Source organism: Meles meles, chromosome 12, assembly GCF_922984935.1.
Source record: "Meles meles chromosome 12, mMelMel3.1 paternal haplotype, whole genome shotgun sequence".
NCBI classification, from domain to species: Eukaryota; Metazoa; Chordata; class Mammalia; order Carnivora; family Mustelidae; genus Meles; species Meles meles.
The window spans coordinates 82226666-82239163 of NC_060077.1; the positions used below are offsets into that span (position 1 = coordinate 82226666).

General features: G+C 46.0%; 1 protein-coding gene across 4 annotated transcripts in view; it reads left to right on the top strand.

The window, feature by feature from the left end:
- Positions 1–12498, top strand: part of TNFRSF11A (TNF receptor superfamily member 11a) — a 54135-nt gene that overhangs the window by 23555 nt on the left and 18082 nt on the right. For 3 of the 4 annotated variants that reach the window (XM_046025666.1, XM_046025667.1, XM_046025668.1), the window contains 4 exons: positions 3478–3621; positions 7516–7609; positions 9093–9187; positions 10402–10515. In XM_046025666.1, coding sequence (XP_045881622.1) covers positions 3478–3621; positions 7516–7609; positions 9093–9187; positions 10402–10515 — 447 coding nt within the window. The remainder of the gene's footprint in view (positions 1–3477; positions 3622–7515; positions 7610–9092; positions 9188–10401; positions 10516–12498) is intronic. The other variant, XM_046025669.1, reaches the window with a different exon arrangement.

A 12498-nucleotide genomic window follows, 5' to 3' on the forward strand; every position in this document is an offset into this window, starting at 1 on the left:
TGTCCCTTAACTTAGAGGTTCCTTTCTCTCTCTCTCTCTCTCTCTTTTTTTTTTTCTTTTTCGTTTTAATCTCTCTGTTAGAGAGACCACATTGTCAGTCCTGTGGGTTACAAGAATCCTGTAGGTCACAGTCTGATTTTTGTTGGTTGCACTCCTTGGTGTCATTTAACGCATTTTTCTGTCTCCTATATTTCCTATGAGTGGTTGTTGGATCTTGAAGTCTGGTCAGAAGCTGATTTGTAGGTTTTATTTTGCCTTTTTTTTTTTTTGCAAAACCACATTACAGTTGGCATAATCTGGTTACGTCAGGGTCGTATAGAAACTGCTTATCTCTCTTGTGATATTGTGGTCTTGTCGACCATCATGGCCTAGACCCATTCTCATGAGGAGCTGTAGCACCTTCTATCATTCCTTCTTCATGAATGGCTGGATACTTTATGAAGGGAAGCTTTCCTCGGCAGCTATCCGTCACCCTGAAGTACAGTCTATACGGGAAAGGCAGAATGAATGCTTGTAGTTTTATTTATCACTTTTCAAAATCATAACTTGATCTCTACACTTTCTCAAAGGATTTATATGAATATGATAAACTCAGCCATTCAGACACATTTGAGGTATTTTAATCTATTACATCTCCTAGTTGTATGGATGCTCGGATTGTCTCACCTCTTCCAGGTACCCCCCAACCTCCCTTCCTAGTCTTTGATATGACCTCAGGTGACCTTAAGAGTTCTCTTTGCTTCCGGTTCATCCTGGACATTCCCTGCCTCAATCCTCAAATCAGTCATTTCTTTAAGAATTCGTGATTGCTGGAATGCCTGTGTGGCTCAGTGGGTTAAGCCTCTGCCTTCGGCTCAGGTCATGATCCCAGGGTCCTGGGATTGAGCCCCACATCTGGCTCTCTGCTCGGCAGGGAGCCTGCTTTCCCCCTCTCTCTCTGCCTGCCTCTCTGCCTACTTGTGATCACTCTCTGTTAAATAAATAAATAAAATCTTTAAAAAAAAAAAAAAAGAATTCGTGATTGCTTCTGGCAGAACATCTTATTTAGCGACCTCAGTCTGGGTGCTAGGGAGGTTCACTGCTAGCAGACTGATCCTTGTTTATAGGTTCTTTTCAGTGGACAGAACTAGGAATGAAATATTTTTTTTAAACATCATAACTTTCTAGTGGGTTGGAGACAGCTGGCAGATTTTGGCCGCAGAGAGCAACATGGAAACTCCACTGAGCAGAGCATCTGATCAAATCTTTTTTCTTTCCCACTGCTTAGTAATGACCTTGACTCACTGCTGTCTCTTGGAAATAAAGATTCATTTTGTCTACTGCCAAAGTTGATTAAAGCCCCAAACCTGGTACATTAAGATATTTAAAAACATGTCAGAATTGTTCACCACCACACAGGCTTGCGTTCACAACTAAGTGGGGCCGTGGGACTAGAATTTTCCAAAGAAGTGACCCTTGTCCATGTCTGTTCTGGGCGTTAAGCACAAGTTTAGGCAGAGTGGCCTCTGTGCTGTACCAGTGACCTGGGCCTCGCAGGATGGACCCAGAGAGACACGGGAAGATTTCTCCAGGTTTGCCGCACTCTGGTCTGAAAAGATGGAAACAGGAAACGTCCCCTCCCTCCTGGTGGTAACTTAAGACAGCGAAGGAGACAGGGTTCTGGTTTGCCTGTTTATCTGTCCCTTGGAACTCTGTCCTAGTCCATTCAAGCTTCTATAACAAAACAGCACAGACTGAGGGGCTTAAACAACAAACATTTATTTCTCATGGTTCGGGAGGCTGGAATTGGGAGACAGGGTACCAGCATGGCTGGGTTCTTGGTGAGGACCCGCATTAGGATTTCAAGACACTATTTTCCTGCTGTGTCTCCACATGATGGAGAACAGAGAGGGAGGAAGCAAGCTCTCTACCGTCTCTTTTGTAAAGGTACAAATCCCACTCGTGTGCCCTCCAACCTCATGGCCTTATCACCTCCCAAAATCTTCACCCCCTAGGACCATCACTTTGGGGGTTAGGATTTCAACATGAGTTCTGAGGGGACACAAACATCACCCCATAACAGACTCCTATAAGTACTCAGGAGTATAAGTCCATGGGCTACGGAATAATCCAGGAGTGATGGGGTCCTGTAGGGGTGGAAGGTCTGTTTCAAAAATATTATTGTGTTTCAGTGTGTGTGTGTGTGTGTGTGTGTGTGTGTGTGTGCGCGCGCGTGCAGGTTGATTCTTGTTAGTCATAGAATAATGTCAGTATTCTGAACTAGCAAATACTAAACTGTTGCTCCTAAGGGAAATACAGGGTTAGGTTCCTATGAGCCTCTGGTCACATTTTTGTGAACTGATCCACATATAAACTTGTTTTATGTGTGTTTCTGTTTAAAAACACCTTAGCAAATACTTTGATTCATTGACATTGAACTTAGAACCAACAGTGCTGTAACTCATGCCTGAACAAAGTTTATCTAACACGTATTTGCTCATGAGACACATCACAGCCTTCTTGGGCCTGGAAACAACTTTAGCACTGTCCCTGTGGGCCATTGTGAGCAGTGGAATCACTAACAAAAAGCACAGAAATGCCCAAAATGGAACACTAAGTAGACCACAAAAAGGACGCTTACTTCCAGGCTAAGAGCTATAGTGAGAAGGCAGAGTGTGACCTTGTTTGACCACAGCTGAGAGCATGCACGTCCAGCCCATGGCTGGAAATTTCCACCGTTCTGCATGTGTCCAAGATTGACTGCCAAAGTACCGGGAGCACTGATTTGGGGGTCACACCGAAATGTTAGTGAGTGGGTGAAACTGCAAATAGGAGGCAACAAATAATGAAGATGGATTGTGTCAGCGCGACCTCTATTCCACCAACTGGAAAGGGCAGGAGACTTGGGACAAGAAGGAGAGCACTTTGCTCTGTGTTGTGAGAGGAGAGACAACACACGGATGACCCTCAGTAACGGGGCAGGGGCGGGGGAGATTCACTTCCAAGTGTGCCATCGGGGTTGGCCTCTGTAAACGCGTTCCCTTTTCTAATTACCTGTGACCCCTGTTCCCACAACTCTCAATACTCCCGTGGTCCTGCAGGATCCCAAGATGAATCCCCAGTCTCCAGAACCCTATACGCCTAGGTTCAGTCTAGCATTCCTGTTCAGAATATGTCTCCCATTTGAATTTACTAAAAACCCAGAAACTGTGAAGTCTATTTTGCATTAGCCGAAATAGTCAAGGATTCTCAACTTCCCAGCTCTTAATCCTCCTGCTAGCCTTAAAACTGTTAAACCCCCCACAAGACTCTTACTTATTGGGAGCGGGGTGGAGAACTAGCCCCACTGGGATGTTTTAGTGCCAGCACAGGAAGGGGCTTCTCGAAACCTCCTGTCCTGCGCAGCCAGGCTGCTGGGGAGTTGCTCACGGGCCGGGCCGGGGGTTGCTGGAGGCGGAAGGCGAGCAGCCTGAGCAGCCCTGTCTCTGTCTCCCGCAGGCAAGGCCCTGGTGGCGGTGGAGCCCGGCAACCGGACGGCCCCGCGGCGCTGCGCCTGCACCGCCGGCTACCACTGGAGCGCCGACTGCGACTGCTGCCGCCGCAACGCCGAGTGCGCCCCGGGCTTCGGCGCCCAGCTCCCGGGTACGGGTTCGGGTCGCGTGGCCCTTGGCCCTCGCCGAGTTGTGCGCTTCGGCCAAGGCCAGAGTGGGCTTTGAGGGGCGTCCCTGCGTCACTCGCGCTCCGGGGAACCCGGTAGCGCCGGGACAGCTCTAGGGGCCCCCTGAGAAGGGCCACGTGACCCTCTTCCAGGGGAATGGGAGCGCGCGGTGCACGTGCTCCCCGGAACGCTCCTCCATCTGGGAATCCTGGGGATCCCCCTTTAGGCGGGCAGGGGAAACGCAGGGAGCCTCAGACTTTTCTTTTTGAACTGGCACACACACGCCCCCCACCCCCTTGGAAGAATTCTGAAGAGCCATGCACCCCTGGCAGATTTTTAAGTCGGCAGCTAACGTTTTTTATTGCCAACTTAAAGAGTTGCTAACGAATTCGTTTCCAAGGAATTTTAACAGCAGTAACACTTTTAAAAATGGAATTCGGCAGAATCCAAACACCGTAGCAATTTGATAACACCACCATCCTTTTTAAATGCACTCGTCGTCCTTCACCCTTGCAAGATTTGTGCGGTTCTCGTTCCTCCTTGGATTTGTATCCATTCCACCTTCCCGGGAGAATTTTACCTTAATGGGTTTTATGCTTGGAGGGCTTTTAGTAATCACCTTTTCATGCACTTTCACATCAAAATTATGCACCCATTTGGGATCGTAATTTTAAAAAATTTCCTCTGACTCAAGGTTCTAAGAGTTAAAACACTTCCAGACTAAGTTGTTTTACAGTTATTACAAGATTGTCAAAAAGTGCTGTATTTTGCTCTATTATAGTTGTAAAAGCTTTACGAACTTAATATTGAGTGTTTTTTCCTGATTCATATATTCATGGTTGAATATTATTTATTGCTAAAATGTAACAGATTTCAACATTAATTCTGTTTCCACCAAATGCTGAGAAACTCGCTCACATAAATAACTGAATGGCTAAGGAAGCCTTCTGGTAGAGGAGTGTGCGTCAGTTCTTTCAACACTTTCTGAGTTACATGTCCAGGACCCAGTGGTGTGACATCAGAAACTGTTTTTATTTTTTAATTTTTTATTTGTTTTGTTTTTGTTTTGTTTTGTTTTTGAAGATTTTATTTATTTGACAGTGAGAGACACAGCGAGGGAGGGAACAGAAGCAGGGGGAGTGGGAGAGGGAGAAGCAGACTTCCGGCTGAGCAGGGAGCCCAACGTGGGGCTCGACCCCAGGACCCCAGGATCATGACCTGAGCCCAAAGCAAACGCTGCTTAATGACTGAGGCACCCAGGTGCCCTAAAAGCTGTTTTTATTTTTTATTTATTTATTTTTTAAAGGATTTTATTTATTTACTTGACATAGATCACAAGTAGGCAGAGAAGTAGGCAGAGGGAGAGGGAGAAGCAGGCTCCCCGCTGAGTGGAGAGCCCAATGCCGGGCTCCATCCCAGGACCCTGGGATCATGACCTGAGCTGAAGGCAGAGGCTTTAACCCACTGAGCCACCCAGGTGCCCCTAAAAGCTGTTTTTAATCATCTCTCAGTTAAGAACTCAGTTGTGTTCTCAGTTTTGTTAAGAGTAAAGAAATAGATATCTTTTTGCCAGGAAAGTATTTCTTAGAGTTCTTTACCTTCCTGATTCCTGGAAAGTACCCCAAGCAGTTTTTTCAAGGTGTAACAAATGATTATCCGTACCTGTTAATCTTTCACTTAGAGGCATCTTGTTTTAACCCAGAAGACTTGGACGGGGGTAGGAGAATCAAGATAGTATTTATTTGAATTCGTACGGAGGAAAATGTCCATCAGAGTCTCACTGGTACCGTCAGCCCTTGTTACCAAATGTATCAACCAAACCAGATGAGCTTTCTCTTGGAAAAAGTCTGACTTGATTTTTTTTTTTTTTTTTTTTTTTTTTAAGAGAGAGAGAGGATTGGGAGAGAGGAGCTGAGAGAGAGAATCTTCAAGTAGACTCCCGTGAGGGCAGAGCCTGACTCGGGGCTCCATCTCATGACCCTGAGATCATGATCTGAGCCAAAATCATGAGTCCAGTCCTTAACCAACTGAGCCACCCAGGCATCTCCTGATTTTTTAATTATTAAAATAAATCTCCTGATGACTGCCAACTTCCTTATAAATTTGATTCTAAGACAAGGCCAAGAGCCTTTCCTATCGCAGTGCTCTGAATCGCCAGGGCTTTGCTCTTAGCAGTATTTTGATTTGTTATGGGTTTTGTTTTGGGGTGTTTTGTTTTGTTTTGTTTTGTTGACATAGCAGGATTTGGAGTGGATAAGCAGCGTGCCTTCTTTTGTAAAATGGCAACAGGGTGATTGCGTCAGGGGGAAAAGGGAAGGAGAACCTGCAGGATGCCCCTGGCAGGTCAGTGCTTCAAAGAGTTGATGGGGAAATAAGTGCATGGATTTCATGCCCTTAAAGCTACGTGTAACTCGTGGCTCCTTAGGAAGTTGCTTTGTTTTTAGGGGTTACTCTTCTAGAGTGTGTTAATACTGTAAAAAGCTGTTTGAATTCATGTGAGCAGCCCGATGTTAAGTGGGCTTTTGTGAAGATCGTAACAAGATGAGTCAGATTACTGGATTGAGGGGGGCACCCTGCTTATTGAGGCAATTGCAGAAATCAAGAATGCACTTCCCATTTTTGACATTGGACCAAGAAAATGTAATTCCTTATTTTAGTGTTTTAGTTATGACAATAAATCACAGAAGTGCTACTAATTTCAAGAGTAAATTGTGGTTTGGGCACTGGTCAATTGCCTGATTATGATACCACGTGGAAGCCAATGTTCTTCTTTATTGGAATTACCAAAGGGCCATCACGTGTCCGTTGCAGCGAGGCTGACAGACGTAGGAAATCAGAGACATGTCCTATTTTGATAATGTAGTTGATGAGGAAGGTGAGAAGCTGGAGAAAGCTTCCTAACGAGGATCAATTCCTGCTCTCACTGCTGTGGCTTGTGGCAGGGGTCCAAAATCCATTCCAGCCTTTGTGTTGATGTAAATAGAGTGTTAGTGGAGCACAGGCACGTCTCTTTGCATAATATCTCTCATGCTGCAAGTAATTACAGCAGAGATCAGAGGGCCCGCAAAACCTGAAATATTTATTGTATGGCCCTTCCTAGAAAACATTTGCTTCCAACTCTTTTTTTTTTTTTTAAAGATTTTATTTATTTATTTGACAGATAGAGATCACAGGTAGGCAGAGAGGCAGCAGGAGAGAGAGAGGAGGGGAAGCAGGCTCCCTGCTGAGCAGAGAGAGGACCCTGGGACCATGACCTGGGCCAAAGGCAGAGGCTTTAACCCACTCAGCCACCCAGGTGCCCCTGCTTCCAACTCTTGATTTAAGAGAGAGATTTATAGGGGTTTAGTGGGGGGGGGCTTGTTTTTGTTAATGTTTTTGTTTGAGAAAAGTGTGTTACAGTCACTCTTGTGTTTGGACTGGTAAGATTTATCTGGTCAGAAGGAGTCAGGACAGGAAGTTTGCCTTAAAGGTGAGGAAAGGGCTGTCCTCTGTAGACGAAGACTGATATAAACCCAAAAGGCTGAAAGGGGAAGGCAGACAGGTACCTGGTGAAAACAAGGGGGACCGCAGGTTCCCCAGCTGGGAAAGAGGCTCAGTGACCAGGACAGTGGCTCTGAGCAGCCAAGGGGCAGTGCCTAACTCAGATACTGATGTCATTTACCTTGCTGAACTAGGTCAGTAAGCTCCTGCTGGGCCTGGGGGCCTTCTGAAGCCAGGAGGACCCGGAGCCATCAGCCTCAGGAGGCGAGGGTGGGAATGGAGGCCAGAGGTCCAAGGGGCAACTCCTGATCTCTGGTCCTCTGGAACATCGTCCTGGCTGATCTCTAAGTGTCCTTGTTTGTTTCGCTTGTTCTTTTGTCCGTTCGTTTTTTTGACAGTGCAGCTCAACAAGGACACGATTTGCAAGCCCTGCCTGGTAGGCTACTTCTCCGACACCTTTTCGTCCACCGAGAAATGCAAACCCTGGACCAAGTAAGTGGTAACAGGGGAGCCAGGAGAGGGTGCCCATTTCTCACCTCCACCTGCGCTGTCTCATCTCGGTTGGAACCAGACTGCTTGCGTTTGGTGAGGCTTCTGCTCACACCCATTTTCAGAATGGGAAAAGTCTGCCAGTTCGGCAGGGGGAAAATCAACCAGTCCAACTCATCTCCAGCTTCACGGGCAACAGGAACTCTGTGTGACTTTTCAGATTCAGTTGGACCAAATCTTTGACTTACAGTTGCAGCTTCTTTTGTCCTTTTCCTACCCTTAGTTTCTTGCAAATGATTTACGATGTTCATTATCCTTCACTCGACACTCCCACCACGCCACCAGTTTATTGGTCCAGAAACGTGTGTGTGTGTGTGGTGTGTGCGCATAGAAGCCTCCTGTTTATAGAAATGTTTGCATACTCTCAACACCTTGGGTTTTTTAACATAAGATATGCTAAAGGAAGCTCATTCCATATTTGTTCACTTAGATCTTTGTGGCTTCTTGTAGCTTAGAAAACATTTGCTGCCAACTCTTGGTTTGTACCATAATTTATTTTGGTAGGGATGTACCATAGAGACATACCATAGTTTTACTTAATAAATTCCCTGTAGGTAGTCGTTCCGGTAGTTTCTAGTCTGTTGCGGTAAGAACTAATTCTGCAATGAATCATCTCTTCTATATACTGGGTTTCACACTTAATGTGAGTGTGTGTGTGTGTATATACATATATATACATATATAATGGAATTATATATATTATATAGTGGAATTATATGTGGAATTATATATATATGTATATATAATGGAATTTTGGGGTCCTTCCATTGCGTGCTTATTATTAAATACTAATATAGTCCCAACATATTTTTTAAAGATTTATTTATGTATTTATTGTAAAGAGAGAGTGGGAGGAGGGGCTGAGGGGGAGGGAGAGAGAAAATCTTCGAGCAGACTCCCTGCTGAGTGCAGAGCCCGACACAGGGCTCGATCTCACTACCCTGAGATCATGACCTGAGCCAAAATCAAGAGTCAGATGCTTAACCAACGGAGCCACCTAGGTGTTCCCACCAGGAATATATTAATTCTCATTAGATATTTATTTTCTGATCCATTTATCCAAGTTTTATGTTGAAAAGATTTTTTGTGTTTTCAGCTTCAAAAGAGCTTTCGTCCAAAGATTATCACTCAGACAAAGGCAGCTGAAGCACTTGGGATCTTCTTCACTGAAGACACAAGTGTACTCTCTTTCGGGTCATAGTGTCAGAGTGGTTCTTGGAGAGCCCTGGTAGTGGTTACTTTTGCTTATTCACTGGTCCACGTGTGGACAGACAGCGGGGATTCAACCATGCAGGAAGACCTCTCAGTTCTTCTCCTGGGGAAGCTAGCGATCTAGCGGAGTAGAGACCTTTGTGCCATGTTCTCTTTGCTTTTCTTTCAAGCGAGATTAGAAAAGCAAAGCAGTTGACTACCTTTACCTCCACAGCTGTAGCGTTCTTGGAGAGACAGAAGCACGTCACGGGACTGATAAGTCAGATGCGGTTTGTAGTTCTTCTCTGCCATCTGCAAAGCCACCAAGAGGTACGTGAAACAGAGTGGGTTGACTGTAGCTGTGCCCGGTCTAGTCAGCAATTCTAGATTTCTCCCGAACTACATGCTGTGTCTGAAGGGGTTCCCTGGTCCCTCGTCATCCCATTTTATCCGTGGTCACTTTTATCAGTATTTTAACTCCAGATACGTTGTGTATTTGGAAAGTTCCACTCTGAAGTAGATAACTAATAAAGTATTCATATATATTTAAAAAAAAAAGAAAGAAAGAACAGAAATGGAGCTACAAACATGAATTAAAATGCCCCAATGTGGCAGGATTGTGGCGGGCCCAGTAGGGGTGTCTGTGGGAGATTTGGGTCGCCAACCTAAGTTAGAATATAGCTAGCGGTTTACATGGCACGTTTTGTAGATCAAGTTAACCCGAAGTACAATTTCTTTCTTTCTTTTTTTTTTTTTTTAAGATTTTATTTATTTATTTGACAGACAGAGATCACAAGTAGGCAGAGAGGCAGGCAGAGAGAGAGAGGAGGAAGCGGGCTCCCTACTGAGCAGAGAGCCCGATGCGATGCGGGGCTCGATCCCAGGACCCTGGGATCATGACCTGAGCTGAAGGCAGAGGCTTTAACCCACTGAGCCACCCAGGCGCCCCCCGAAGTACAATTTCAAAGCCTAACAGAGTTGACAGTTCGTTGGAGGCTAGTTGCCCAGGGGCGTGAGACGGTGCAGAGGTGGGACCAGACATGGCAGTGCCGGCAACGGACACGTGGCAGGAAGAACCCAGGCCACAGATTAATGGGGTTAATGAACTAAGAACATCAAATGTTTAGATTTTGACATTTTGGGAAATAGGAGGGTATCTAAGCATTTTGGGATATGGGGTTACACAGAGTAGCCTATAGGAAAGACCATTTAAAAAGATAACATTGAAAATAAGAGAGGGAATAGAAAGTTATTTTTTTCTTTTTTTTTTTTAAAGATTTTATTTATTTATTTGACAGAAATCACAAGTAGGCAGAGAGGTGGGGGGGGCGGTGTGGGGAAGCAGGCTCCCCGCTGAGCAGAGAGCCCCATGTGGGGCTCGAGCCTAGAATCCTGGGATCATGACCTGAGTCGAAGGCAGAGGCTTTAACCCACTGAGCCACCCAGGCGCCCCCAAAGATTTTTTTTTTAAACAAAAGTGAAGATAATCAGAGAATTAAATTAATTACTCTTTAACCCCTTTTTCTCATTGTCTTTCAATACAGAGCCCCTGATTTACTTGCCCAGTTTAATTATTCTGCTTCTCTTCATCTCTGTGGCTTTGGTTGCCGCTGTCATCTTTGGTGTTTACTATAAGAAAAAAGGGAAAGCACTAACAGGTACTGTGTCCACACTGGTTTTTTGAAAATTAAACTTAAAGAAAGGAGATACATTTCTAGATATGCGTGCCCATCACTACCTCTGGTGACCCCCCTTGAGTAAGGATCTCGGCATAGTTGCGGTTAAACTAAGAAGAAATACCCTTCATCCCTAATTCATTGTTTTCCAGTCAAAGAAATAAACAAAAACCTGTGGTGCCCGTTGATGTGTAAGCACACAGGATATGCTGGGTTCGAACATGGATGCCTCATAAGCTGTGTGCTCCCGTCGGGGAGGTCAGGCACCATCGGTGTGAGCGGGTCGCCTCTATCCAGGAATACCAATGGGTTTAACGTCACGATGTATCTGACATTTACATGAAGCTAACAGAGTGTCATTTTGTTCAAGATTTTATTTATTTATTTATTTATTTGAGAGAGCACGAGCAGGAGGAGTGGCAGAGGGAGAGGGAGAAGCATGTGGGGTTCAATCCCAGGACCCTGAGATCATGACCTGAGCCAAAGGCAGATGCTTAACCCACTGAGCTACCCAGACACTCCAAGAGCATCATTTTTATTTTAAAGACTTTATTTATTTGACAGACAGAGATCACAAGTAGGCAGAGAGGCAGGCAGAGAGACAGAGGAGGAAGCAGGCTCCCCACTGAGCAGAGAGCCCAATGCTGGGCTCGATCCCCCAATGCTGGGCTCGATCCCAGGACCCTGAGATCATGACCTGAGCTGAAGGCAGAGGCTTTAACCCACTGAGCCACCCCAAGAGCATCATTTTAAAGGAAGGGTTCCTCAAGAGATTTCATCATGCTTTCGTGGTCAGCTCTTCTCTTCTAGGAGTGAGGCTGTCTCGCTATCCTTTCTCCCCTTTTGGCTGCGCGGGGTATCACGTCCACCCCCGCCTAGATGTGATGTGATCAGGTCTCCTGCGTCCCGGATGTGGACTTCTGAAAGCCTGCCTATCGTGCTCTTTCCCCCAGCGGCACGCTATGTACAGCTGGGCCAGCAGAAGTTTTTAAAGAGGGAAGATGGTGTTTGAAGATGCCCATGTTAAGCGGAGAACAGTGTTAAATGGCTTTTTTTTAAGAGTCGACTCATTATTGAATATTTTTATTTAATGCCGTTCCGCTACCCTAGCCACCTGCTAACTAGGGATTAGAAACTGCATGGTCTGATGACGAGGCTCCCTGGTGGCGTCCTGTTTATGTGGGATACACAGAGTTCTGGGATTTTTTTTTTTTTTTTTTTTTTTTTGGTCTCTGCAATAATGTCTTCCTGCCATATCTTATCAGTGAGAAGGATAATGGGCCTACCAGTTACTGAATCAAGACGTAGAGCTGTTAGCCCTCTCTTTATCCATTCGCGGGGGCCACAGTTTATTGGCCCCCTGGGGCAGGACCGGCCCTGGGAGCTCCTTACAGAGTGGCACTTGTCGAGAGTGAGTGCCCTTGTCAGAAAGCGGGCAGGGCAGCTTGAAGCCCCCAGACTGAGGCCGAGGGCTGCAAGTGAAGTTGCAGAACTCCAGACCAGCAGATGACGGGGTCGTCTGACCGTGGGGCCAGCAAGGGCCTCCCAGAGGACACCAGGAGCTGAGATCTGAAAGCCGGTTGGAACGGGCTAAGGTTTGTGCAGCTGGACAGAAAGCCAGAGCCAGCGTGAGACAACACAGGAGAGGGAGGCGCGGCCAGATGACGCGGCCCCCCAGGCTTGGTTAGGGAGTTTGCTCCTGGTGCTTCGCAAACAGAAGGAAAACTAGCCCTTGGTTGTAGGATAGAAAAGAAATTCGGGGGTGCAGGAAGACTGGATGGAGACACACCAGTCGGGAGGGTGTTTGCTGTCATCCAGGAGAGAGATGAGCTTAGTAATCATGAGTAGCTCCTCGTGCACAAATGTCGTTTTTTTAGTATCATTTGAGATTATCTGGTACGGACCCCTACAAGGGAAGAGCAGCAAGTTTCCTTTAATTTGGGGTAACTTTATGTAATTTCGAAA